Below are 24,182 nucleotides of genomic sequence, written 5' to 3'. Positions count from 1 at the left end.
CACAAACTCCAAAAAGTTCTGGGACACTGAGGTTTATGGAGAATAAGAGCATCTCCTCCCAGCTGCCCACTGCACTGAGGCTAGCAAACACTGTCACAACCGATAATCTACGATAACCGAGAATTTCAATAAGCATTTTTCTACGGCTGGCCATGCTTTCCACCTGGCTACCCCAACCCCGGTCAACAGCTCTGCACCCCCCACAGCAACTTGCCCAAGCCTCCCCCATTTCTCCTTCACCCAAATCCAGATAGCTGATGTTCTGAAAGAGTTGCAAAATCTGGACCCCTACAAATCAGCTGCGCTAGACAGTCTGGACCCTCTTTCTAAAATGATCTGCCGCAATTGTTGCAACCCCTATTACTAGGCTGTTCAACCTCTCTTTCGTATCGTCTGAGATCCCTAAAGATTGGAAAGCTGCTGTGGTAATTCCCCTCTTCAAAGGGAGAGACACTCTAGACCCAAACTGTTACAGACCTACAGTGGGGAGAACAAGTATTTGATACACTGCCGATTTTGCAGGTTTTCCTACTTACAAAGCATGTAGAGGTCTGTAATTTTTATCATAGGTACACTTCAACTGTGAGAGACGGAATCTAAAACAAAAATCCAGAAAATCACATTGTATGATTTTTAAGTAATTCATTTGCATTTTATTGCATGACATAAGTATTTGATCACCTACCAACCAGTAAGAATTCCGGCTCTCACAGACCTGTTAGTTTTTCTTTAAGAAGCCCTCCTGTTCTCCACTCATTACCTGTATTAACTGCACCTGTTTGAACTCGTTACCTGTATAAAAGACACCTGTCCACACACTCAATCAAACAGACTCCAACCTCTCCACAATGGCCAAGACCGGGGAGCTGTGTAAGGACATCTGGGATAAAATTGTAGACCTGCACAAGGCTGGGATGGGCTACAGGACAATATGCAAGCAGCTTGGTGAGAAGGCAACAACTGTTGGCGCAATTATTAGAAAATGGAAGAAGTTCAAGATGACGGTCAATCACCCTCGGTCTGGGGCTCCATGCAAGATCTCACCTCCATGGGGCATCAATGATCATGAGGAAGGTGAGGGATCAGCCCAGAACTACACGGCAGGACCTGGTCAATGACCTGAAGAGAGCTGGGACCACAGTCTCAAAGAAAACCATTAGTAACACACTACGCCGTCATGGATTAAAATCCTGCAGCGCACGCAAGGTCCCCCTGCTCAAGCCAGCGCATGTCCAGGCCCGTCTGAAGTTTGCCAATGACCATCTGGATGATCCAGAGGAGGAATGGGAGAAGGTCATGTGGTCTGAGACAAAAATAGAGCTTTTTGGTCTAAACTCCACTCGCCGTGTTTGGAGGAAGAAGAAGGATGAGTACAACCCCAAGAACACCATCCCAACCGTGAAGCATGGAGGTGGGAACATCATTCTTTGGGGATGCTTTTCTGCAAAGGGGACAGGACGACTGCACCGTATTGAGGGGAGGATGGATGGGGCCATGTATCGCGAGATCTTGGCCAACAACCTCCTTCCCTCAGTAAGAGCATTGAAGATGGGTCGTGGCTGGGTCTTCCAGCATGACAACGACCCGAAACACACAGCCAGGGCAACTAAGGAGTGGCTCCGTAAGAAGCATCTCAAGGTCCTGGAGTGGCCTAGCCAGTCTCCAGACCTGAACCCAATAGAAAATCTTTGGAGGGAGCTGAAAGTCCGTATTGCCCAGCGACAGCCCCGAAACCTGAAGGATCTGGAGAAGGTCTGTATGGAGGAGTGGGCCAAAATCCCTGCTGCAGTGTGTGCAAACCTGGTCAAGAACTACAGGAAACGTATGATCTCTGTAATTGCAAACAAAGGTTTCTGTACCAAATATTAAGTTCTGCTTTTCTGATGTATCAAATACTTATGTCATGCAATAAAATGCAAATTAATTACTTAAAAATCATACAATTTTAAAAAATCATACAATTTTAGATTCCGTCTCTCACAGTTGAAGTGTACCTATGATAAAAATTACAGACTTCTACATGCTTTGTAAGTAGGAAAACCTGCAAAATCGGCAGTGTATCAAATACTTGTTCTCCCCACTGTATATCTATCCTACCCTGCCTTTCTAAGGTCTTCGAAAGCCAAGTTAACAAACAGATCACCGACCATTTCGAATCCCACCGTACCTTATCCACTATGCAATCCGGATTCCGAGCTGGTCATGGGTGCACCTCAGCCACGCTCAAGGTCCTAAACAATATAACTGCCATCGATAAAAGACAATACCTGCGATATTGCTGCATTTGGCTGAGAGGCTACAATGTCTCTCAAACCCATGAATACAGTCACGATGCCTTTGCGATCTAATCCACAAGGACAAGTCCTGTGTGATTAACTGGTGGAAACCTTGAAAAAGGAGTCCTTCCCATTCAGCTATGCATTCACGTTTGGGCCCATCAAAATAGGTGAATCCATTGCGTCCAATATCGTTAATCTGGGGATTATGAAAAGTGTCGAGACGCTTTGTTGTCTGTGGTGTCGCTTTGAGTTTGAGGTGAACTTTTTGTCCTGAATACAAAACGTTATGTTCGGGGCAAATTCAACACATCACTGAGAACCACTCTGTTTTCAACCATGGTGGTGGCTGCATCATGTTATGGGTATGCTTATCATCGGCATGGGCTACAGAGTTTTTAGGATTAAAAACAAACAGAATAGAGCTAAGCACAGGCAAATTCCTAGAGGAAAACTTGGTTCAGTACACTTTCCAACAGACACTGGGAGACAAATTCACCTTTCAGCAGGACAATTACCTAAAACACAAGGCCAAATATACACTGGAGTTGCTTACCAAGACAACATTGAATGTTCCTGTGTAACCTACAGTACAAGTCAAAAGTTTGGACACACCTACTCATTCAAGGGTTTTCTTTATTTTCACTATTTTCTACATTGTAGAATAATAGTGAAGACATCAAAACTATGAAATAACACATGGAATCATGTATTAACCAAAAAAAGTGTTAAATAAATCAAAAAATATTTTAGATTCTTCAAAGTAGCCACCCTTTGCCTTGATGACAGCTTTGCACACTCTTGGCGTTCTCTCAACCAGCTTCATGAGGTCACCTGGAATGCATTTCAATTAACAGGTGTGCCTTGTTAAAAGTTAATTTGTGGAATTTATTTCATTAATGTGTTTGAGCCAAGCAGTTGTATTGTGACAAGGTAGGGGTGGTACAGTATACAGAAGATAGCCCTATTTGGTAAAATACGAAGTCCATATTATGGCAAGAACAGCTCAAATAAGCAAAGAGAAATGACAGTAAACCATTATTATTACAGGGTAAGCATTTCCCATCCTGCCTACCCTGACTCCACATCACCGCTGGTTAACCAGTAACTGTGTGTTGTTACTGGGTAAACCTTTGACTGTGGTATTGACTTTGAAGGACCAGGTCAGAATTATTGTGAACTGAGTTCTCACAAACATCACTAAATATTCCTCCATGTGAAATCTAAGTATTTTTTAAATGGGGTTGATCACATTTTAGGTTAACCTTTTTGTAATGTTTTTACATTTAAAAAGTGTGTATGCATGCATAGGCAAAGGTGTGTGTGTGTGTGTGTGCACCCTTTCAGGAAGAGCAAATGGACTATAAACCACAGATGAACAACACTTCCAAGGAGGAGAATGTCTCTTTCATAACTGTCATCTGAAGTTCCTCATCTCTGTTTTTGCTCCCCATCTTCTCTGAATGATACAATACATCTGTCCTAACAATCCCAAATGACGTCAAACACTTATTTTCTCCACCCATGTACAGTAGACAGTTCACTTGTATTATTGTAAAATACTTTGTTTTTACTGTAATGTTAGAAAATGTGAAATCATGGATAAGGATATTCTGGAAGTACGATCTTACTGCAGACTCCTTTTTACTTCAGTCTCTCAAAAGACTGTTTTTAAAATCAGTTATGATTTACCAATGTATGTTTTGTTTTCATTCTGTTAATGCTGCAACAAGTTGGTCTTCTGGGAAAATAAAGATGCATCGAATTGGAATTGAAGCAGTGCTTTTATTACCTGTAATCAGACCTGTACTTTTTTATTTGTTGTATTCTGAAATTCATTTCGCTTTAATTTTCTATGTGATCAGGTTCCCATTCCCTGTCAGTGTGTGCAGTGTGTGCCGCTCTGCAATATGCTTGTGATCACATGCGGTGTGTGTCACTTCACCACTTTGATGTTTGTGTGTTTGATCCAGGCTGCTTCTGTCTGATACAGGCAATTTGTGTCACTTCAATGACTGCAACTTTATCACTCTGGTTTTTATTCAAAGTTCTGATAGCAGCAATGTGTTATCTTTATAATGCCAGAATCAATCCTACTCTATTTCATTCACATATATTTATAATGATCTAACTACAGAATATCATCAAATGTAGGGACAAGCTGATCCCTGACAATATTATTACGAATAACTAAGCTACACTGTCTGATTTTAAAAAACGAAGAAAGAAACAACTGGGTCACTGTCTGTCACTCCTTGACAAACACAATCACTTGTATGACAATAAGTATCATAACAGACTAACCCGGAGAAGCATGTAAGTGTTGTTGAAACACGTTTGTGTGGAAATGTACTCTGTTTATAGATTAATAATAATGTTTGAGCACAGACATTACACTGATAAAGGGTATTGAAAGGCCCGGATACCATACAGATAAGTTATCGTCGCTCACAGCGACTTTGTTTAGATGTGCAAACTAAGGTATGAGATAACTAATAACTGCCAATCTATTGACCTAGCATTGATTGAGCAACGACTGATAAGTAGGGAATGGTTTTATTCAAAACTGACATACATGATAGCCAGATCTCTTTGTACTTTATCCTACTCCCACTTGACAATGACTAAAGCAGAAACATAATTGGCTTCCAGGCAACATAAAAGAAAAACATGATTATCATTGTTACAATGGTTACTAGCAGAAGTATACTACCTACCATTCAGTGCTACCTACCACTCCTACTAATACATATTGTGATATTATGAATCATTGGTTTCTCAAGCCATATTGTATAGTTTTGCTCGTTGATTGGTTGAGCAGGAAAAATAAGTGTGATTGGCTGGGTTGAGTTGACCCTCTTACTGCAGTGCCACACTCAGGACTGACCGTATACTGCAAAACAAGGAGAACACAAGAAAACAAGCATTTATTTTTCTGAACATTAAATTAAACTTCTCACAGAGACAAACAGTACTAAGGTGAAAGTTACCAGTCTCCTGTCTTCATGAGCTGGATGGCGTCGTTGACCTGGGCCAGGGTCATGTTGTGGGTGACAAACTCATCCAGCTTCACCTTCTTCTCCAAGTACTCATTCACCAGCTTGGGCACACCATCCTTACTCTTAAAACCTGACACGCACACACACACAGACAGAGACAGACAGAAATATATCACACACACCCAAATACATGTATATTGTTTGACAGTTGATTGATAGGTGTCACACCTCCAAACAGAGATCCTTTCCAGGTGCGGCCAGCTATGAGCTGAATGGGTCTGGCAGCAAAGTCATCCATGTCAGTCCATCCGACCAGCACACTTACTCCCCATCCCTTAACACACGACTCCAAGGCACTCCTCTAAAGAGAGATAGGAATAGATTGAGTCAAGTGGTATTGATCTATAATTCTCTATCAAGACATCACACGCACACGCTTATCTCAACATCATACAAGCACACAATCTCAACCCACCATTACGGCCACACTCCCCACACATTCCAGGGAAAAGTCCACTCCTCCATTGGTCATCTCAGACAGCACTTGACTGATGGGTTTGTTGTGGTCCTTGGGGTTGACAAACTCTGTGGCACCGAAGACCTTGGCCTTCTCATATTTGGTTGGGTTAATATCAATGGCGATGATCCTCTTGGCCCCAGCATTTTTGCAACCCATGACCGCTGCCAACCCCACAGCTCCCAGGCCAAACACAGCACATGTAGACCCTGGCTCCACCTGGGGGGAAAGATATCCTATGCATCAACACTTTAGTATATAAAGACATCACCACAACTAAACCTGATAGTTACAATTAACACACCTTGGCTGTGTTAAGGGCTGCGCCATATCCGGTGGCGACTCCACAGCCAAGGAGACAGACCTTGTCGAGAGGGGCTGAGGGATGGATCTTGGCCACGGCGATCTCATTGACCACGGTGTATTCTGAGAAAGTGCTGGTCCCCATGAACTGCAGCACCTTCTTCCCCTTACAGGTGAACCGGGTGTCTGACTCTGACATCACATCATACCTATCACTGGCCCTGGTGGGATTGGCTCATGTTCAGTGCAAGAATATCACACAAAAGTTATATTAAAAATGTAAAAAAAGTATTGTTAAAGTTTCTCAAGACTAGGCTAGTAATGGGACCTCACCAGCCCTTCTCACACAGGTTGGTTTTTGGGCTCTTGCAGAACCGGCACTCGCCACATTGGGAGATGAACAGAGGGATGACTTTATCACCTAACAGGAGGACAGGCAGAGTACACAGCTTTTTCGTACATGCTGTTATTTGTATCCAATTTGAAAATACAGGTTTACTAGCTATGTTTCCAACCTGGATTGAACTTGGTCACTTCAGACCCCACACTCTCCACAATCCCAGCCCCTTCGTGACCCAGGACACAAGGGAAGCCATCCTTGTGTTTCCCCTCAAACAGGTGGTACAGGTCAGTGTGACACACACCCGTGGCCACTATCTGCACTCAACAGGACAAAAACAAAGAGGTACGAATTTTGAGAAGTGTTCTAAAAATTTGCTAATGTGAGTGTCAGAAGTGTTTCTGTATGTTCATGTTTATTTATGTGTACTGAACCCATGGCATGTTATGTGTATTCATGAGTATTTATGTGTACTGGTCCCATGGCACGTTATGTGTATTCATGTGTGCTTGTGTGTCCTCAGCAGTGCCCTCATACTTGGCCAGGGTAATATCAATGGCGATGATCAACACTTGATCATTGCCTTCTATGGACTGCATAAATGAGAGCTTGTGTGTGTGTTTGCATTAATTGTAGTCTCTCTCACCTTGATGCGAATCTCATGTGCCTGGGGAGGAGCCACCTCAATTTCCTCCATCACCAGGGGTTTGCTTGGCTCCCATGCCACTGCAGCGCGGCATTTAATCACCTATAAAACACAACACGACCCAAAACAGGTCCAGTGGTGTAGAGTACTTACGTAAAAATGATTTGAAGTACTACTCAAGTCGTTTTTTGTACATTAATATTTATCTTTTTGACTACTTTTACTTTTACTTCACTACATTCCTAAAGAAAATAATGTACTTTTTACTCCATACATTTTCCATGACACCCAAAAGTACTTGTTACATTTTGAATGCTTAGCACGACAGGAAAATGTCCAATACACACACTTATCAAGAGAACATCCCTGGTCATCCCTACTGCCTCTGATGTGGCAGACTCACTAAACACACATGCTTCGTTTGTAAATGATGAATGAAAATTAAAAACAAGAAATGTCATCTGGTTTGAAGTGATTTGAAGTGATTTATACTTTTACTTTTGATACTTAAGTATATTTTAGAAATTACATTTACTTGTGATACTTAAGTATATTTAAAACCAAATACTTTTAGACTTTTACCCAAGTATTATTTTACTGGATTAAGGTATCTTTACTTTTACTCAAGTATGACAATTGGGTAATTTTTCCACCACTGTACAGGACCAATCACATATACACTATACATACAAAAGTATGTGGACACCCCTTCAAATCAGTGAATTTGACTATTTCAGCCACACCCGCTGCTGACAGGTGTATAAAATCGAGCACACCGCCATGCAATCTCCATAGACAAACATTGGCAGTAGAATGGCTTTACTGAAGAGCTCAGTGACTTTCAATGTGGCACCGCCATAGGATGACACCTTTCCAACAAGTCAGTTCATCAAATTTCTGCCCTAATAGAGCTGCTCCGGTCAACTGTGCTGTTATTGTGAAGTGGAAACATCTAACAAGTGGTAGGCCAAGCTCTCAGAATGGGACCGCCGAGTGCTGAAGCGCGTAGCACGTAAAAATTGTCCTTGGTTGCAGCACTCACTGCCGAGGTCCAAACTGCCTCTGGAAGCAAAGTCAGCACAAGAACTGTTCATCGGGAGCTTCATGAAATGGGTTTCCATGGCCGAGCAGCCTCACACAAGCCTAAGATCATGCACAGTGCCAAGCTCACCACCATTGGACTCTAGCGCAGTGGAAACAGACTGATCTGGGTTGTCAGATGCCAGAAGAACGCTACCTGCACGAATGCATAGTGCAAACTGTAAAGTTTGGTGGAGGAGGAATAATGGTCTGGGGCTGTTTTTGATGGTTCGGGCTAGGCCTCATTGTTCCAGTGAAGGGAAATCTTAACGCTACAGCATACAATGACATTGTAGACGATTCTGTGCTTCCAACTTTGTGGCAACAGTTTGGGGAAGGTCCTTTCCTGTTTCAGAATGACAATGCCCGTGCACAAAGCGAGGTCCATACAGAAATGGTTTGTCGAGATTGGTGTGGGAGAACTTCATGGCTTCCACAGAGCCCTGACCTCAACCTATCGAACACATTTGGGATGAATTACAACGCAGACTGCGAGCCAGGCCTAATCGCCAAACATCAGTACCCAACCTCACTAATGCTCTTGTGGTTGAATGGAAGCAAGTCTCAGCAGCAATGTTCCAACATTCAGTGGAAAGCCTTACCAGAAGAGTGGAGGCTGTTATAGCAGCAAAGGGGGGACCAACTTCATATTAATGCCCATGATTTTGGAATGAGTGCTCGACAAGCAGGTGTTCACATACTTTTGGTTATGTTGTGTATTTCTGCAAAGGGCTTCATTTCAGTGTTTATATAATTCATTGTTTACAGTACAATCTGATTCATTCAACTGTTGAGCAACTGAAACCCTATATAAATATTTATCTTTTTGTCCATTGGCTTTATCCCAGATGAACTCTCTGCCAAAGTCAATGGTTGTGCAATAACAATTTGGATAGTTTCAGAGAGACTCTCCCCAAAAAACATATTATACTTCACATTAGGCATGGAGTTTACAGTGTGTGTGTGTGCGTGAGCGTGTGTGAGTGTGAGTGAGTGAGTGACCGCAGTTGCCAGGTTTCAAGACCATTCCAGTTATTGTGTAATTCCAAAGGGATATCCCAAACAAGAGGTTGTTATTCTGCAGGACAAACCTCTGATGAACTTGAAAATAACTTACTAGAGAGCTATAGTAAGCCCAGGGTTGGGAAGTTAATAATAGTTTTTTAACATTATATTGTAATCTGATTACAGATACTTTTGAAAAACTAGATGATTACTTCTTGGATTACTTTTCTGAAGTTTTCGCAATGATGTTCAATTCAGCATTGAAAAAAGGCGCAAGTTTAAGTTTGTTCCACCTGAGTAATCTCACCACAAATCAGAGAGCACTATGAAGACACACCAAATGCATTTGATGGATCCTTTTTGTCTTATTCTGATGCCTTTTAAGGGGAAATTAATGCAAAAGTAACTGAAAGCAATCCAATTAGTTTGGATAATCCAAAAATTGCATTACTGCCACCACTCACTGTCATTTTCTAAAATACACACTCAACCTTAATAAAATCGTACCAAAACACTTTTAATCACAGATTGTGCATCATTACATGTCAGTTCAATATCAGTTAGAGAGAGGATTGATCAACTAATTAAAATGCAGAGGATTCTCTATTATTACATCTTTACACATGCATATCTCTCAATAACAATCATTTGGTAGGAAGCCAACTGTATGTGTACAGCTATATGTGTACTGTACATGAACCCAAATACAAAATAAATAAGTGATAAAAGTTGCAGTAGATATATTAATTGAAATATATATACAGATGTGTATTCGAAAAAGAGAGGGGTGAAGACAGAGATACATACTTTTCCTGCAGTTGCCATCTTCTATCAACCTAAGGAGTTTGGAAGAGAAGAGCAATATGTTTCAGCATAGAGTTAGAGGGAGAGAGTGTGATAGAGGGATGGTTTGGACAACCTTTAAATACTCCAGCCATCCAGACTAGAGGCTAACATTCAGAAAGGGAGGGACTTTTTTATTGCAAGGCTAGATATCCTTACGCTGATACAAGTGCCATGAAATTGGATATCACAATTGCCGGTTTGTTCAACGTAGATTAAACTAACACTGTACAGTTTGTACAGTTTGTTTGTAGCTAACATAACTGCATGTAATATAGATAAGTCACCGAGATGAGTCAATCATGTGATTCATCTGTTTGTAATGACCTTTGATATAACCTGTGAATTTTAGCTTTATGATTAAATGCAATATAGTGTTAACTAGAAACTAGATTGAACTGTCTGTGTGGGATAGGCTCTTCTGGGAGATAGTGTTGTCTCGTTCTTCTCCAACACTGTGGAGACTTATTCTCTTCGATATTGTCGGCGTCCTGGAAAAACCTTTTTTGCTGATTTTGTTTTTTTCACATACATTGAAAGTAGTCATTCCCCTCAATATTCAGTGAATGAATGAATTACATTTTATTTTTGTTTCAAATTGCCAGTTGGCAACCCATCCCCTTATGGGATTAATTGATACATAAACATTACAATGATTCACAGTGATAATTTAGTGACAATTCCTCCGGTGTTCTACGCAGTGAATGAAAAATAAATCAATACATAATAGTAGATAAGGTTATCCAAGAAATAATAACAACCTAGAGCAGTAAAATAATACAAATAAATACAGATAAATTAAACTGAAGTTGTGAAGGTTTCATGACTCTAGGTCTAATACAAGTCACGCAAAATGCCTTGTGAAGTCCCATTAATTGAATTAAGCGTTGTTCTTAAAAAATAACTTTTTTGAAATACAGGGTTTCCCCCAGGACGACGATAGGGAGTCTTTGCCTGTGGCTCAGATAGTTGCATGTTAAGTAATATTATACAGGTGATTTCAGGACTCAAAACATGTTATTCAAAACAAACTATCTGAAAATGAGTGAGATATGAATAAAAATAGTATATTATAAATAAAACGATATTATGTAAATATGTATCAGCTTTCTGTGCTGATGAACTGCTGATATGGCAATGTCTCACAGGACTTTTTAATTAGACCCTGTTTGCTCTGGGTTTACAGAATAAAGAACATAATATTGAATAGCTTCCCGTCTTTGTTGCCAGTACCTTAGTGGATAGGTGAAAGGACTACAAGGTTGAATAGCCATTTTAGCAGCAATACTTAACCCTTTTTACAATGTGTAATAATGCCTATGTAATTACAGCGTAGGTACATATATTGTTACATAATTACTTTCAGGTATTATATCTGTTTGCAGCATGCACAATTTAAAATACAACTTGCAAATATAAAGGGACATTTGAATCCCAGACAATGTAGGTGCTCAGTATAGTCTAGTAGATAATTGTAGCTCTTATTGTAAAGATAAGGAACAATCAATTTATGTTGACTTAGGGACATATAAAGGGCAGAAATTTATATGAAAGAGTTATAATTACATCATACATTATCTTTTAGAGGCCAATCGAAACAGTAAGCAAACACAAAAGCAAATTATATTGGCAACTTTTATTCATCAGTCTTTGAGAGTTATTTTTACATCTTGCTCCAGTGGCGGCCATGTTGTATAGAGTTGTCCTTCATGGCGTCCTCTACTAGGACCTGGTGGTAGGTGAGCAGGGGCTGCAGGTCAGCCACCGAGGACTCCACTGTGCAAAGCAGTCTACTCAGCTTGTCATTCTCTTTCAGGAACTCGGCAGAGCGGTTCCGCTCCATGTCAAACTGGGTCTGCATCTCAGACAGCTGAAAAAGAGAACCACTAGACATTAGACTTTGTAGCTCAGGGCTCAATGTAGGCCCACATGCATAGCTTCCCTTTTATTATTATTATGATTTTTTTTTAATGAAAACATTAAGCATGACAGATAAGACTCACTTGAATTAAACAAGCATTCATCTTACCTGCATTTTCATCTCTCTCTGCCTCCGCCTCCAGATCTCCAGGTGCTCTTCAAGGGCTTGGACCTGGCATGTGTCCAGGCTGTGCTGTCTGTTGTTCAAGAGGCCGGCAGCCATCACCTGCATGCTCTCTGTCTCCCTCTTCATGTCGGCCTTCAGCCTCTTCACAATGTCCCTCTGTCCCCCCAGCGTCTTCTGCCACCTCCACAGCAACGTCTCTAGGCAGGAGTGCTGGTCCTGGGCTCCCTTCTCTGGTTCTAGTTCTGGGTTCCTTTGAGCCTGTTCTAGCATTTGTGGATCTGGGTGCATTGTCTGACACTGGTTTACGCACTCTGAGTTAAGGGCATTTGCAGGCTTCCCCTCCTCTTCTTCTTCCTCCTCATCCTTCATCCCAGCCCATCCACCCCAGCTTATCTTGCGTCGCAGTATGGCGCTAACCTCCTGCACCTTCCCCCTCATCCGCTCCACCATGCCGCCCATCTCCTGGTTGGTCTCCATCTCTTGGTGGACAGTGTTCCAGCTTTCCTTGGCATCTTGCTCCTGCTGCTGCCTCAGCTCCTCTGACTTCTGCTCGGCCCTCTCCAGACGCTCCACCAGCCTCGATACTTGGTCCTTCTCTCTCTGCAGCTCCTCCTGAAGCTGCTGGACGGAGACCTGGTAGGAGCTCATGGGGTCTAATGATGGGGAGGGTGATGCTAGTGTCTGCAGCTGGAGGCCCTCTAAGGCCTGGTGCAGGTCGGAGTGGAGCTTCATGGTGCGCTGCAGCCGGGGCCTGCTCTGATTGTAGCCCTTGCCTTCAGCAGCATCAGCAACCATCTAAAAGACAAGTAAGAGGAAGTATGTAAAGCTGGCATAACTCCTCAATAAAGTGTTAAGGTCAATGAAGAATAAACAGATACATAAATTTTACCTCATCTTGTTTGCCCGGATTTTCCGTGCTTCATGAAATAAAGAAGAAATGGTCAACAAGGAATCATTATCAACTTAAATCTGGGGGATTCGATTCCGGTCCCCAGAAATCATAAATGTTTTCGTGATTCAATAAATCAACTAATCATCAAGCTCTTGAGTAGAAATCTTTTAACACAGCCTGTCATTATCAATTTTTCTGACCTCCGCTCTGCAAACTGATTGGCTGCTTTCTTCTGCTCGGTTTTGACTGTCTCAATCAAACTGTCGGTCATCTGCCTGTGGTCTCCCAACAAACAGGTAAGGGAGAACACTACACACACACACACACACACACACACACACACACACACACACACACACACTGCTAAAACACACTGCAGCAAATTCTAGGATCTTCCCCAAGAAACAGATTGGGAAACATTGCACCAAATTATAAAACACACATTTTAGATGAAGATGAGTGCCATTGTTACCTTCATGGTGCAGCCGCTCCTCTTGGGCCCTCCAGTGGCTCTGGGCTGTGGAGAAAGTGTCCTGCAGGTCCTTCTGTCTCTGCTGGCACACAGACAACTCGATCTCCAGGCCCTGGACGGCTTCCAGCAGCACGGCCCGCTCCACACGCTGGGCCTCCTGGGCTTTGCAGAGCTGCTGGTCCCCCTGCGGCCGAAAGCACGGTTCAACACATGATGAACATTGCTCAGCCTTCAACACCAAAGTACCCTCCAAGCTCATCATTAAGCTCGGGGCCCTGGGTCTGAACCCCACCCTGTGCAACTGGGTCCTCGACTTCCCGACAGGCTGCCACCAGGTGGTCATGGTAGGAAACAACACCTCCACTTCGCTGATCCTCAACACAGGGGCCCCACAAGTGTGCGTGCTCAGCCCCCTCCTGTACTCCCTGTTCACCCATGACTGTGTGGCCCCATGACACGCCTCCAACTCAATCATCCAGTTTGCAGACGACGCAACAGTAGTAGGCCTGATTACCAACAATGACGAGACAGCCTACAGGAAGGAGGTGAGGGCCCTGGCGGAGTGGTGCCAGGAAAATAACCTCCAGTCAACATCAACAAAACGAAGGAGCTGATCGTGGACTTCAGGAAACAGCAGAGGAAGCACGCCTCTATCCATATCAACAAGACCGCAGTGGAGAAGGTGGAAAGCTTCAAGTTCCTCAGCATACACATCACTGACAATCTGAAATGGTCCACCCACACAGACAGACCCTCACAAACTTTTACAGATGCACAATTGAGAGCATCCTGTCAGGCTGTATCACCACCTGGTACGGCAACTGCTGGGCTCTCCAGAGGGTGCTGCGGTCTGCCCAACGCATCACCGGGGGCACACTGCCCTCCAGGACACCTACAGAACCCGATGTCACAGAAAAGCCAAAAAGATCATCAAGGACATCAAACACCCAAACCACGGCCTGTTCACCCCGCTACCATCCAGAAGGCGAGGTCAGCAGAGTTGCATCAAATCTAGGACAGAGAGACTGAAAAACAGCTTCTATCTCAAGACCATCAGACTGTTAAATAGCCATCACTAGCCGGCTACAACCCGGTTACTCAACCCTGCATCTTAGAGGCTGCTGCCCCATATACATAGACATGGAATCATTGGTCACTTTAATAATGTTTACATACTGCTTTACTCATTTCCTATGTATATACTGTATTCTATTCTACTGTATTTTAGTCAATGCCACTCCGACATTGCTCGTCCTAATATGTATATATTTCTTAATTCCATTATTTTACTTTTAGATTTGTGTGTATTGTTGCGAATTGTTAGATACTGCGGCACTGTTGGAGCTAGGAGCACAAGCATTTCGCTACACCCGCAATAACATCTGCTAAATACCTGTATACAACCAATAAAATATGATTTGAATATACAATAACTATGTGACTGTGAAAATCTTTTAGTCATACCCTAGTGTAAAAGCGGTTGAACTGGTTGTACTCTTTTCGACCATTTTCTGGTATTCTGTGGTGGAAAACTGAGTGGGTTGAGCATACCACATCAGCCCTGTTAACCATCGATTGACAGGCTAGAAATGTTTTAATTTAAGGCTGATTTAAGATGAAATTGTCAACCCTGTCACAGTCAACCCTGTTATTTTATATGGCACTTACTATTGTCATATTTTTTAATTCAACCTATTGAGATGGGAAAACATGTTATTTATTAATTTTTATTAAGTTTAACATGTGCTTTTTATGACAGAATGTAAAAATTTGGTCAAACAAAACTAACTTTTTACCAAGTTACACTACTCAAAAAGGCACCCAATTGGTGGAACGACCCTCATACTCATACAGTAGTAAAGAATTAACACTTAGTGTACAATTAGTGCCAAAAAGATTGAGATTTTTTTTTTTTACATTGGTTACAAATTTCTCAAACATCATCCACCTTGTAATTTACCCAACATTTCAACATAGACAGAGGAATTATATTCTCATTCGTAAACAAAGATCACGCATCCCTTTAACAAACTGATCACAGACATACCTACAGTGAATCTGATGCAATGTCAATTTTATCCAATTAATTCACTCTCAATTCACTCGCTCCCTTTGCAGATTCACATCTTGTTTTGCTTTGTGACCAAACACTCTTAAAAACCTACTTTGTAAATAAACACTTTTTTTGCATATACAGTGCCTTCGGAAAGTATTCAGACCCCTTGACTTTTTCCACATTTTGTTACGTTACGTTACATTTTGTTAGATACTGCGGCACTGTTGGAGCTAGGAGCACAAGCATTTCGCTACACCCGCAATAACATCTGCTAAATACCTGTATACAACCAATAAAATATGATTTGAATATACAATAACTATGTGACTGGGTTTCAACACAGATCACCTGGTCAGCGTCCCATTCGACTGTGTTTGCCCGCTGAGCTAAAGCCTAGATTGTTGATCAAGAGCAAAAAGAAGTCGTCAGGTCTCAGGCAAGATATTTTTACAAATTAATACTGACCTGCTCTTGCATCATGATATGGTGAAATGTAGCAGGACCTTCCTGAAACCTCCCTGTTCTGGTCAAGGAATTTTGATTTACATCATAAACAGGTTTATTAAAATTCATTATGATGTCATCAGAACAGTATGACCGTAGAATTAGAATGAGTATGACCATAGAATTAGAATGAAATATTTCTATGGCCATGACTTGCTCAACTAGTTTGGTATTTCTGCAGAGGCACATGTTCATGTGTTGAGAACAGGACACACAGGAATAACATAACAACCCACTTAACCAACATTTCTCCAAGGTTTCACCATCATTGTAAAGCCCTAGTTAAGTTATTTCTGGCGATTATTATTTATTCAATGTGATTAGTGATTCCTTTTAAGGTAAAAAAATCCCCCAAAACCTGCCTCTCATTTTAAGATCAACCACGTTACGTGAACTGAACTCTCGTTTTAACATGATGAAACTATATATTTTTAAAGAAACATTGAAAATCTTTTAGTCATACCCTAGTGTAAAAGCGGTTGAACTGGTTGTACTCTTTTCGACCATTTTCTGGTATTCTGTGGTGGAAAACTGAGTGGGTTGAGCATACCACATCAACCCTGTTAACCATCAATTGACAGGCTAGAAATGTTTTAATTTAAGGCTGATTTAAGATGAAATTGTCAACCCTGTCACAGTCAACCCTGTTATTTTATATGGCACTTACTATTGTCATATTTTTTAATTCAACCTATTGAGATGGGAAAACATGTTATTTATTAATTTTTATTAAGTTTAACATGTGCTTTTTATGACAGAATGTAAAAATTTGGTCAAACAAAACTAACTTTTTACCAAGTTACACTACTCAAAAAGGCACCCAATTGGTGGAACGACCCTCATACTCATACAGTAGTAAAGAATTAACACTTAGTGTACAATTAGTGCCAAAAAGATTGAGATTTTTTTTTTTTTTTTTTACATTGGTTACAAATTTCTCAAACATCATCCACCTTGTAATTTACCCAACATTTCAACATAGACAGAGGAATTATATTCTCATTCGTAAACAAAGATCACGCATCCCTTTAACAAACTGATCACAGACATACCTACAGTGAATCTGATGCAATGTCAATTTTATCCAATTAATTCACTCTCAATTCACTCGCTCCCTTTGCAGATTCACATCTTGTTTTGCTTTGTGACCAAACACTCTTAAAAACCTACTTTGTAAATAAACACTTTTTTTGCATATACAGTGCCTTCGGAAAGTATTCAGACACCTTGACTTTTTCCACATTTTGTTACGTTACAGCCTTATTCTGAAATGGGCTGTCATGTGCCTTTTACTGAGGAGGGGCTTCTGCCTGGCCACTCTTCCATAAAGGCCTGACTGGTAGAGTGCTGCAGAGATGGGAGAACTTTCCAGAAGGACAACAATCTCCAAAGATGAACTCTAGAGCTCTGTCAGAGTGACCATCGGGTTCTTGGTCACCTCCCTGACCAAGGCCCTTCTCCCCCGATTGCTCAGCTGGGCCGGGTGGCCAGCTCTAGGAAGAGTCTTGGTGGTTCCAAATTTCTTCTATTTAAGAATGATGGAGGGCACTGTGTTCCTCGACACAATGTGTTCCTCGACACAAAGATCTGTGCCTCGACACAATCCTGTCTCGAAGCTCTACGGACAATTCCTTCGACCTCATGGCTTGGTTTTTGCTGTGACATGCACTGTCAATTGTGAGACCCTTTGTAGACAGTTGTGTGCCTTTCCAAATCATGTCCAATCATTTGAATGTACCACAGGTGGACTCCAATCAAGTTGTAGAAACATCAAGGATGATCAATGGAAACAGGATGCACCTGAGCTCAATTTTGAGTCTCATAGCAAAGGGTCTGAATACTTACGTAAATAAGGTATTTCTGTTTTCTATTATTAATAAATTTGGTAAAATTTCTAAAAGCCTGTTTTCATTTTGTCATTATGGGGTATTGTGTGTAGATTGTTGAGAAAAAAGAAGAAAAAAAACATTTTAGAAAACAGCTGTAACGTAACAACATTTGGAAAAGGTCAAGGGGACTGAATACATTCCAGGCACTGTAAACACGGAACATGCCAAACACCAAAAAGCATTCCACAAGAACTAAGGTATTTTAGTTGGCAGCACAAGATTATAAAATGACTGTTTTATTCTACAGTCGATGAATCCTGGTAGAGATTGGCCCCAGCAAAGATCTAGGATCAGGTTTCCCTAACCTTAACCATTTGGTAGCAAAGGCTACTTTGGATCAGCACTTATGGACAACATTAATTTACCAGTGTGGACTACATCCCTGGCTCTTGCACTAATAGTGTTGCTGAATATTTTCCTAGGAGTGTATGTGATGTGTATCTAATACCCCACAAGTTAAACAATGATTCTCATGCAGTGAACACTGGGCATGCTTAACAGTGCACCGGGTTACAGTAGTATAAGTAGATACTGTAAGCTATCATCCATTCTGATGTTGTGTTTGATGTTGAATATTTAGACACCAATGACAGAAAAATGGTCATCCTCATTATCTTCAAACTGTATGATAGTAGCCGTATCTAACAAAAGCAGTGATTTAGTCAGTTTCAACTTTGCAATTTGATATAGACTTTCTCACATGAATTGACAATGAAAAACCAGCAAGAAAAGTATTTGTTAGCCTTACAGCACCACCTTCTGTTTACATTTGGAGTGGTTTTCAGAATGATATACCACTCATTATATATGACAATGTACAGTACATTCGGAAAGTATTCAGACCCCTTGACTTTTTCCACATTTTGTTACAGCCTTATTCTAACATGTATTAAATCGTTTCCCCCCCTCATCAATCTACACACAATACCCCATAATGACAGAGCAAAAACAGGTTTTTAGAAGTGTTTGCAAATTTATAAAAATAAAATAAAAAAACTGAAATATTACATTTACATAAGTATTCAGACCCTTTACTCAGTACTTCGATGAAGCACCTTTGGAAGCGATTTCGACCTCATGGTTCAGTTTTTGCTCTGACATGCACTGTCAACTGTGGGACCTTATATAGACAGGTGTGTGCCTTTCCAAATCACCACAGATGGACTCCAATCAAGTTGTAGAAACATCTCAAGGATGATCAATCGAAACAGGACGCACCTGAGCTCAATTTCAAGTCTCATAGCAAAGGGTCTGAATAGTTATTTACATAAGGTATTTCTGTTTTTTTAAACCTGTTTTTGCTATGTCATTATGGGGATTGTGTGTAGATGTATTAAATAAATACAAATCCTCATCAATTTTAGAATAAGGCTGTAAAGTAACAAAATGGTGGAAAAAGTCAAGGGGTCTGAATACTTTCCGAATGCACTGTATATATGTACAATTCTCATTCAAAAGGATAGGCTTGAGATAATGTAGGGATAGACTTGATATAAGTGCAAGTTAAACATCCATGATTGGTTAAACATCCATGATTGTCATGAGCACACATTTCTCCTTCACTCTGAGGTTACATGCATGTCAAAGGGAGATGTTTGAATGCATATTAAAACGTAGGGGGACAACTTCAGTTACTATAGAACTTAATTAACCAGTCAGTGATATGCATTCCAGGGTTCCAGTCCAAACACTTAAACGACACACCCTCGCCGTATGCCCTTGGGGGAATCCCTGTCGCCATCTTGGTGGGTGGTCCAAATATGTTTTTGTTTGGTTATCTTTTGGAAATTGTAGAAATAAAACATTTCCCTTCTTCAGAAGTTCCAGCTAGGCAGGCTAACGTTAGTTAGCTAATTAATTTGCTAGCTATTATACAGTAGGCGTATATTAATAATTATATATTTAATATAAGTAGACATGCACTCATAATTGAATGTAGTGCATATAAAGCACCGACAAGCCACCAGTGGCTGAAAACACAATCATAGCAGCATGAAGGAGTAAAGAATTTCCGGCCAAGAGTGGTCCATTTAAAAATGATTCCTTCCTCCCTCGCCCTGCAAGTGTATACTCGTCAGACGTCATGATACGTCATCAGAAGTGTCCACTAAAGTTGAGGGCTGAGGGGATAGGGTGTGTCTTTTAAGTGTTTGGACCGCAAGCTTTGTCCTTTTGAGGCATGCAGGTGTTAGAATGTTGCTCCCAATTAGCCTTAAAAAGGTGCAATCTGTAAGATGTCCTGATGGTCATTGGTAATTAAAACTAATGAAGCAGCAACAGACCTGTTGATTTTTATAATTGCTAACGACTAAAGGACCTTTTACTTCATTCCATTGTTTATAACCAAATGGCATATAGCATTAAATGTGGAGGTAAGTAATGTTGCTCTCACTACAAATATACTGTATCATAGAAATTATTATGAGCTGCTGGTATATGTAAATCTCATAGAAAGACCATATTCCAAGGCTACAGGTTATTTTTCCCCCCACACATAGTATAATTCCCTGAACACCATAGATATCATTTTACAGATTGCACCTTTAGAAATGCTAATTGAAGCAATCTACATCCAAATACTCCTGACAGACTTTCTTTCCTTGATTGCCATCACTCATGATCAAAGTCTCATAACACTTGAAAATGATAGATACCAGTTAATCTGTGAGACAAAACTAGTTAAAGGTAGAGTCAGCTATATGATGTAGATGCACAAAGTAAACCGTATAGAGGGTTAATTTCCACAAAAACTAAGAGAGTTGGAGCGTGAGGCTAAACTTCTCTGGTGTTTTTGTCCAGTGGCTACCATGTTGTAAGAGCTCGAAGCGAAACCGTGTACATGCAGATACTGTATGTGACTTGCATCTTGCTCATCACACTATCTGCAGCGCTGCTAGTGCAATGTCATTTCGCTGACTCTACCTTTAAGCTATGAGACATATTGCTTTCATTGATCCAGTTCTTTCAAATCAGTACTCACACGTAAGATGAGACATCGCCTTTGAGTATTGGGGTACAGCTAGTGAGCCAAGTGGTCTGATTTTGAGTTAGATTTGTTTTAAAAGCTTGAAACCAGGCAACCGGTAGTTAGGAGCAAGGCCTCCATTTTATTCGTCAGCACTCTAAAATGTTCATCCATATAGCGTACATTGGCCGGTATGAAGCTGAGCATCGAGAAACGCTCAACAAATCTAGGAAGCCTTATTGCAAACAGAAAAGACAGTGAGGGACTCACGCTGTAAGTTCACATTTTTTCATTTTTAGACACTGGAGCTCCCAACTGCCAATCAAACAGGCCGGAGATCCAGTTACTTCTGGATGAAGATGATGACAATGCACAGAGTCCCCACCAGCCCCAGAGCTTGGATGCCCAGGAACCACAGTAGGACCCAGAAAAAGATGATGATCACAGGCTCCACAATCTTCTCCCCAAAGTACATCTGGGTGAAGCCTGCACTGCGCAGGCACTTGTTCAGCTGCCCAAACAGAGTCCCCATCCGCTCGCAGTCATCCACCTGAGGTCTGGTTGTGAGGTCGTCAATGCTTGGCCACCTTGCCGTAGGGTCACCGGCTGGGAGTGGTCTGGCCCTGGGGTCGCTGGAGCGGCATAACCTGGCTCTGGGGTCAGCAACTGGGTGGGACGTGGTTCCGGGGTCACCAGAGAGGCATGACCACCAAGTCCCGGGGTCACCAGGAGGGTCTTGCCACCTAGATCCAAGTGGTCTGCCTCTGGGGTCATCCTGAAAAGACAAGTATGGATTAAGTTTAAATGACACCCCTATTCCCCATACAGTGTGCTGGACTACAATTCTCCAGGACGACATAGGGCTCTGTTCAAAATAAGTAGCTACTCTACATGGAATGTGCAGGAGAGGATACCATACCAAGGATAGGCATGTGGTCGTATTTAGTTTATTAGGATCCCCATTATATATATATATACATATATACATACATACACCAACATCTCCCCCGTAGACATTCCTGCCTTTTCTATAGATGTTATATCCTTGTATTCCTACAGCTGTATCAAAGGTCCTGTCTAAGTGAGTCTCAGAAATTGGTAATATTAACATTATCTTAGATTAGCAAATTACCGGCACTAATCTTATGAACTTTGTTTCTGAGGCTACATTCATTTATATGAGTCAACTTTCACCCTTTCCTGGGTAGTTTATATAAAACTCATAATAGGTTGTATTTCTAATAATTCTATTTCTGATAATAACAAAGAAGGAATTAGTGGATTTAGCAGATTATGTTCAGCAGATGCCTTATCTGGTTTAGCTCAGCTGCAGCAGTGTGCTCTATTCTTTGTACCACTTCTGCATAGCGGTCTTGCTGGACTGTTGGTCTCTTCTGATTGGAGTGTTGTTCTGTTAAAATGGGGAGGAGGGGTAGTGGAAGGGGCCCGATGTTGTAGGGTGGAGCTGGCCTCTCTGGAAGAGGCCCGATGGAGTAGGGTGGAGCTGGCCTTTCTGGAAGGAAACCGATGGGGTAGGGTGGTTCTGGTCTCTCTGGGTGGGGGCTGGTGGTTGTAATCGTGGAAGATGTATGGCAGAGTTTTTATTTTGGCTTTTGCTTTGTCCCAGATTTTTTTTTAATTGTTTCCTAGCAAACACCTTAACACCCTGTTTGTTCAAGTGTACTAGCGCATACCTCAGCTGGGGGTAAATTTCCTGGTGGTTCGCTAGGTAAACATTGTCCAAGCACAACTTCTAGACAGCTCATCATTGTTGCTCTGAATAATGTGGAAGGGCACATCTCCACGTGGCAACAGGGTGGTCATAGTGATTTTGGTGTTAGGAAATCTCTCTGCAGCTCTGACTGCCAATTGTAGGAGCTACATGTCCTCCCATTGCCATCAAATCATTAGTACCTGTGTGAATTATAATATGTTTGGCTCCATTTAATTTGTTGCTTGACAATACTTTTCAAGGCACTTGCTGTTGTTGGGCACCATAGCTTTCTAACTGACATGCCAGGGAATAGCAGTTTCTCTCTGAGAATTTCCAATTGAAGTCACATAAAATGAAAGCCATAGTCTGTGTTCTGCTGTTCTGGGCTGTGGTGTCTGGAGTGATGCTCTTTGGATGGAGTGAGGACCATAGGTGGCCTTTCATTGTCTTCCTCTCTCCTTTGTGTCCCAGCATGGCTATGCTGGCGCTGGGCGCTGGTGCTCTGGGATGTGAGCATCTTGGGGAGGTCTGGTCAGACCTATCTGACAAAGGGAATGTGCTGGTGTGGGAGGAGGAGTTGTACTGGGTCTGGTTACTGACCTCTTGTGCCGAGTCTGTGAGTTCCGGAGGTTCACTATGAGAAGCAGTGGTACTAACAATGTGAGGGTGTGGTAGTGAGGGTTGTGGTAGGCTACAGTTGTTCTCTTAGATTGTGGATGGTGGTGTCTCTGTGTTGTAGCGGACAACTCCTTTTCTGACAACTCCTTTTCTAACTCCTCCCTAATGTCAGCTACCTCATTATGCTCTAGACCTTTGCCAGTTTCTTTCTCAGGTCCTCCTTTTCCTGCCTCAGAACTGTCACCTCACCACGAAGCTCATTCACCTCTGCCTCCAGTAGGGAGATATTCCCAAAGGCTTGGGACAGCTTGTCACTCTCCATGTCTGCTAGGGTGGCTTGGTTACATATGAGGGTGGGGGAACTTTTGGAATGAACTGATTTCTCATCAGATCTGTCTTCTGATTGAAGTGTATCAGTTAGAGTTCCATTCTCTTTCAAGGTCTCTGCTAGCTCTTTAGTTATTACTATTAGCTAGCTAGCTAATAGTAATAATCCAGGCAAGCAAGCACAACATGGAATGTAAATCACCTAGTTAGGCATAAACTTTTGAGCTGAAGCCACTTGATAAATATTGCGCTGCTCGCATTGCCTAGATAACTAGCTAACTACACCCGCTGGATAGCATTGGCTAACGACGTTAACGTTACTACAGATAGACCAATGAGGGTTCATTATAAAATATATTTTAGCTACCTGGAACGTTCTCCTTTCTGTGTAGTTGGGTGGATTATGAGATTGACATCTTATTCGACTGTCTAGCTCCTCAAACTCCCGCCGATGCAGTACCGGTTGATCATTCACAGTTGGTGGTATGGTCGACATGTTATACACGCCGTTAGAATGATGTTTCAGGAAACAAACAAAACATTCAAGACTGTTAATGGCACTTCCGGACCCCCGCCCACCCTGTGTCACGTGTGTAATAAACCAATCTAACATCATGGCAAGGGGCGTGTCAATTTCAACTGTCAAATAGTTGAAATGTCAAAATCAAGCAACACTGTTTCTAGAATTA

General features: G+C 41.7%; 3 protein-coding genes across 4 annotated transcripts; all 3 read right to left on the bottom strand.

Moving 5' to 3' along the window:
- Positions 1-4,816: 4,816 nt before the first annotated feature.
- LOC139553454 (alcohol dehydrogenase 1-like) lies at positions 4,817-10,107 on the bottom strand. The gene is made up of 9 exons (XM_071365775.1): positions 9,974-10,107; positions 7,082-7,183; positions 6,611-6,752; positions 6,429-6,516; positions 6,097-6,316; positions 5,751-6,011; positions 5,504-5,636; positions 5,267-5,405; positions 4,817-5,169 (listed from the first exon to the last, which is right to left on the bottom strand). The coding sequence occupies exons 1-9, from the start codon at positions 9,989-9,991 to the stop codon at positions 5,136-5,138; spliced, it is 1,137 nt and encodes a 378-aa protein (XP_071221876.1). The 5' UTR covers positions 9,992-10,107; the 3' UTR covers positions 4,817-5,135.
- Positions 10,108-10,576: 469 nt separating this feature from the next.
- Positions 10,577-20,987, bottom strand: LOC139553451 (centrosomal protein of 131 kDa-like). 2 transcript variants are annotated; one of them, XM_071365772.1, is made up of 6 exons: positions 20,850-20,987; positions 13,421-13,604; positions 13,149-13,257; positions 12,946-12,973; positions 12,039-12,851; positions 10,577-11,879 (listed from the first exon to the last, which is right to left on the bottom strand). In XM_071365772.1, exons 3-6 carry the CDS (start codon positions 13,217-13,219, stop codon positions 11,673-11,675), a joined length of 1,119 nt encoding a protein of 372 aa, XP_071221873.1. In that variant the 5' UTR covers positions 13,220-13,257; positions 13,421-13,604; positions 20,850-20,987; the 3' UTR covers positions 10,577-11,672. The 2 variants fall into 2 exon arrangements, with proteins under 2 accessions (XP_071221873.1, XP_071221872.1); XM_071365771.1 differs by lacking the exon at positions 20,850-20,987 and adding an exon at positions 15,942-20,194.
- LOC139553455 (uncharacterized) lies at positions 20,948-24,109 on the bottom strand. The gene is made up of 2 exons (XM_071365776.1): positions 23,861-24,109; positions 20,948-21,609 (listed from the first exon to the last, which is right to left on the bottom strand). The coding sequence occupies exons 1-2, from the start codon at positions 24,107-24,109 to the stop codon at positions 21,178-21,180; spliced, it is 681 nt and encodes a 226-aa protein (XP_071221877.1). The 3' UTR covers positions 20,948-21,177.
- Between the last annotated feature and the right edge of the window lie 73 nt (positions 24,110-24,182).

This window comes from Salvelinus alpinus, chromosome 25 (genome assembly GCF_045679555.1).
Source record: "Salvelinus alpinus chromosome 25, SLU_Salpinus.1, whole genome shotgun sequence".
NCBI classification, from domain to species: domain Eukaryota; kingdom Metazoa; phylum Chordata; class Actinopteri; order Salmoniformes; family Salmonidae; genus Salvelinus; species Salvelinus alpinus.
The sequence above is the reverse complement of the archived record's forward strand: the minus strand, read 5'-3'. Positions and strand labels throughout refer to the sequence as shown.

Excerpts from the sequence above, each read along its gene's own strand:
- LOC139553454 (XM_071365775.1), bottom strand. Across the intron at positions 6,753-7,081 it reads CACATGAGATTCGCATCAAG|ATAGTGGCCACGGGTGTGTG; the intron begins GTGAGAGAGACT and ends TGTTGAGTGCAG. Across the intron at positions 6,517-6,610 it reads AGTGACCAAGTTCAATCCAG|GTGATAAAGTCATCCCTCTG; the intron begins GTTGGAAACATA and ends TCCTCCTGTTAG.
- LOC139553451 (XM_071365771.1), bottom strand. The coding sequence starts at position 16,175 with ATGAACATGTGCCTCTGCAGAAATACCAAACTAGTTGAGCAAGTCATG. Across the intron at positions 13,258-13,420 it reads GGAGCGGCTGCACCATGAAG|TGTTCTCCCTTACCTGTTTG; the intron begins GTAACAATGGCA and ends GTGTGTGTGTAG. Across the intron at positions 11,880-12,038 it reads AGAGAGAGATGAAAATGCAG|CTGTCTGAGATGCAGACCCA; the intron begins GTAAGATGAATG and ends TCTCTTTTTCAG.
- LOC139553455 (XM_071365776.1), bottom strand. The coding sequence starts at position 24,109 with ATGATGTTAGATTGGTTTATTACACACGTGACACAGGGTGGGCGGGGG. Across the intron at positions 21,610-23,860 it reads CAGAAAGGAGAACGTTCCAG|GATGACCCCAGAGGCAGACC; the intron begins GTAGCTAAAATA and ends TTGTCTTTTCAG.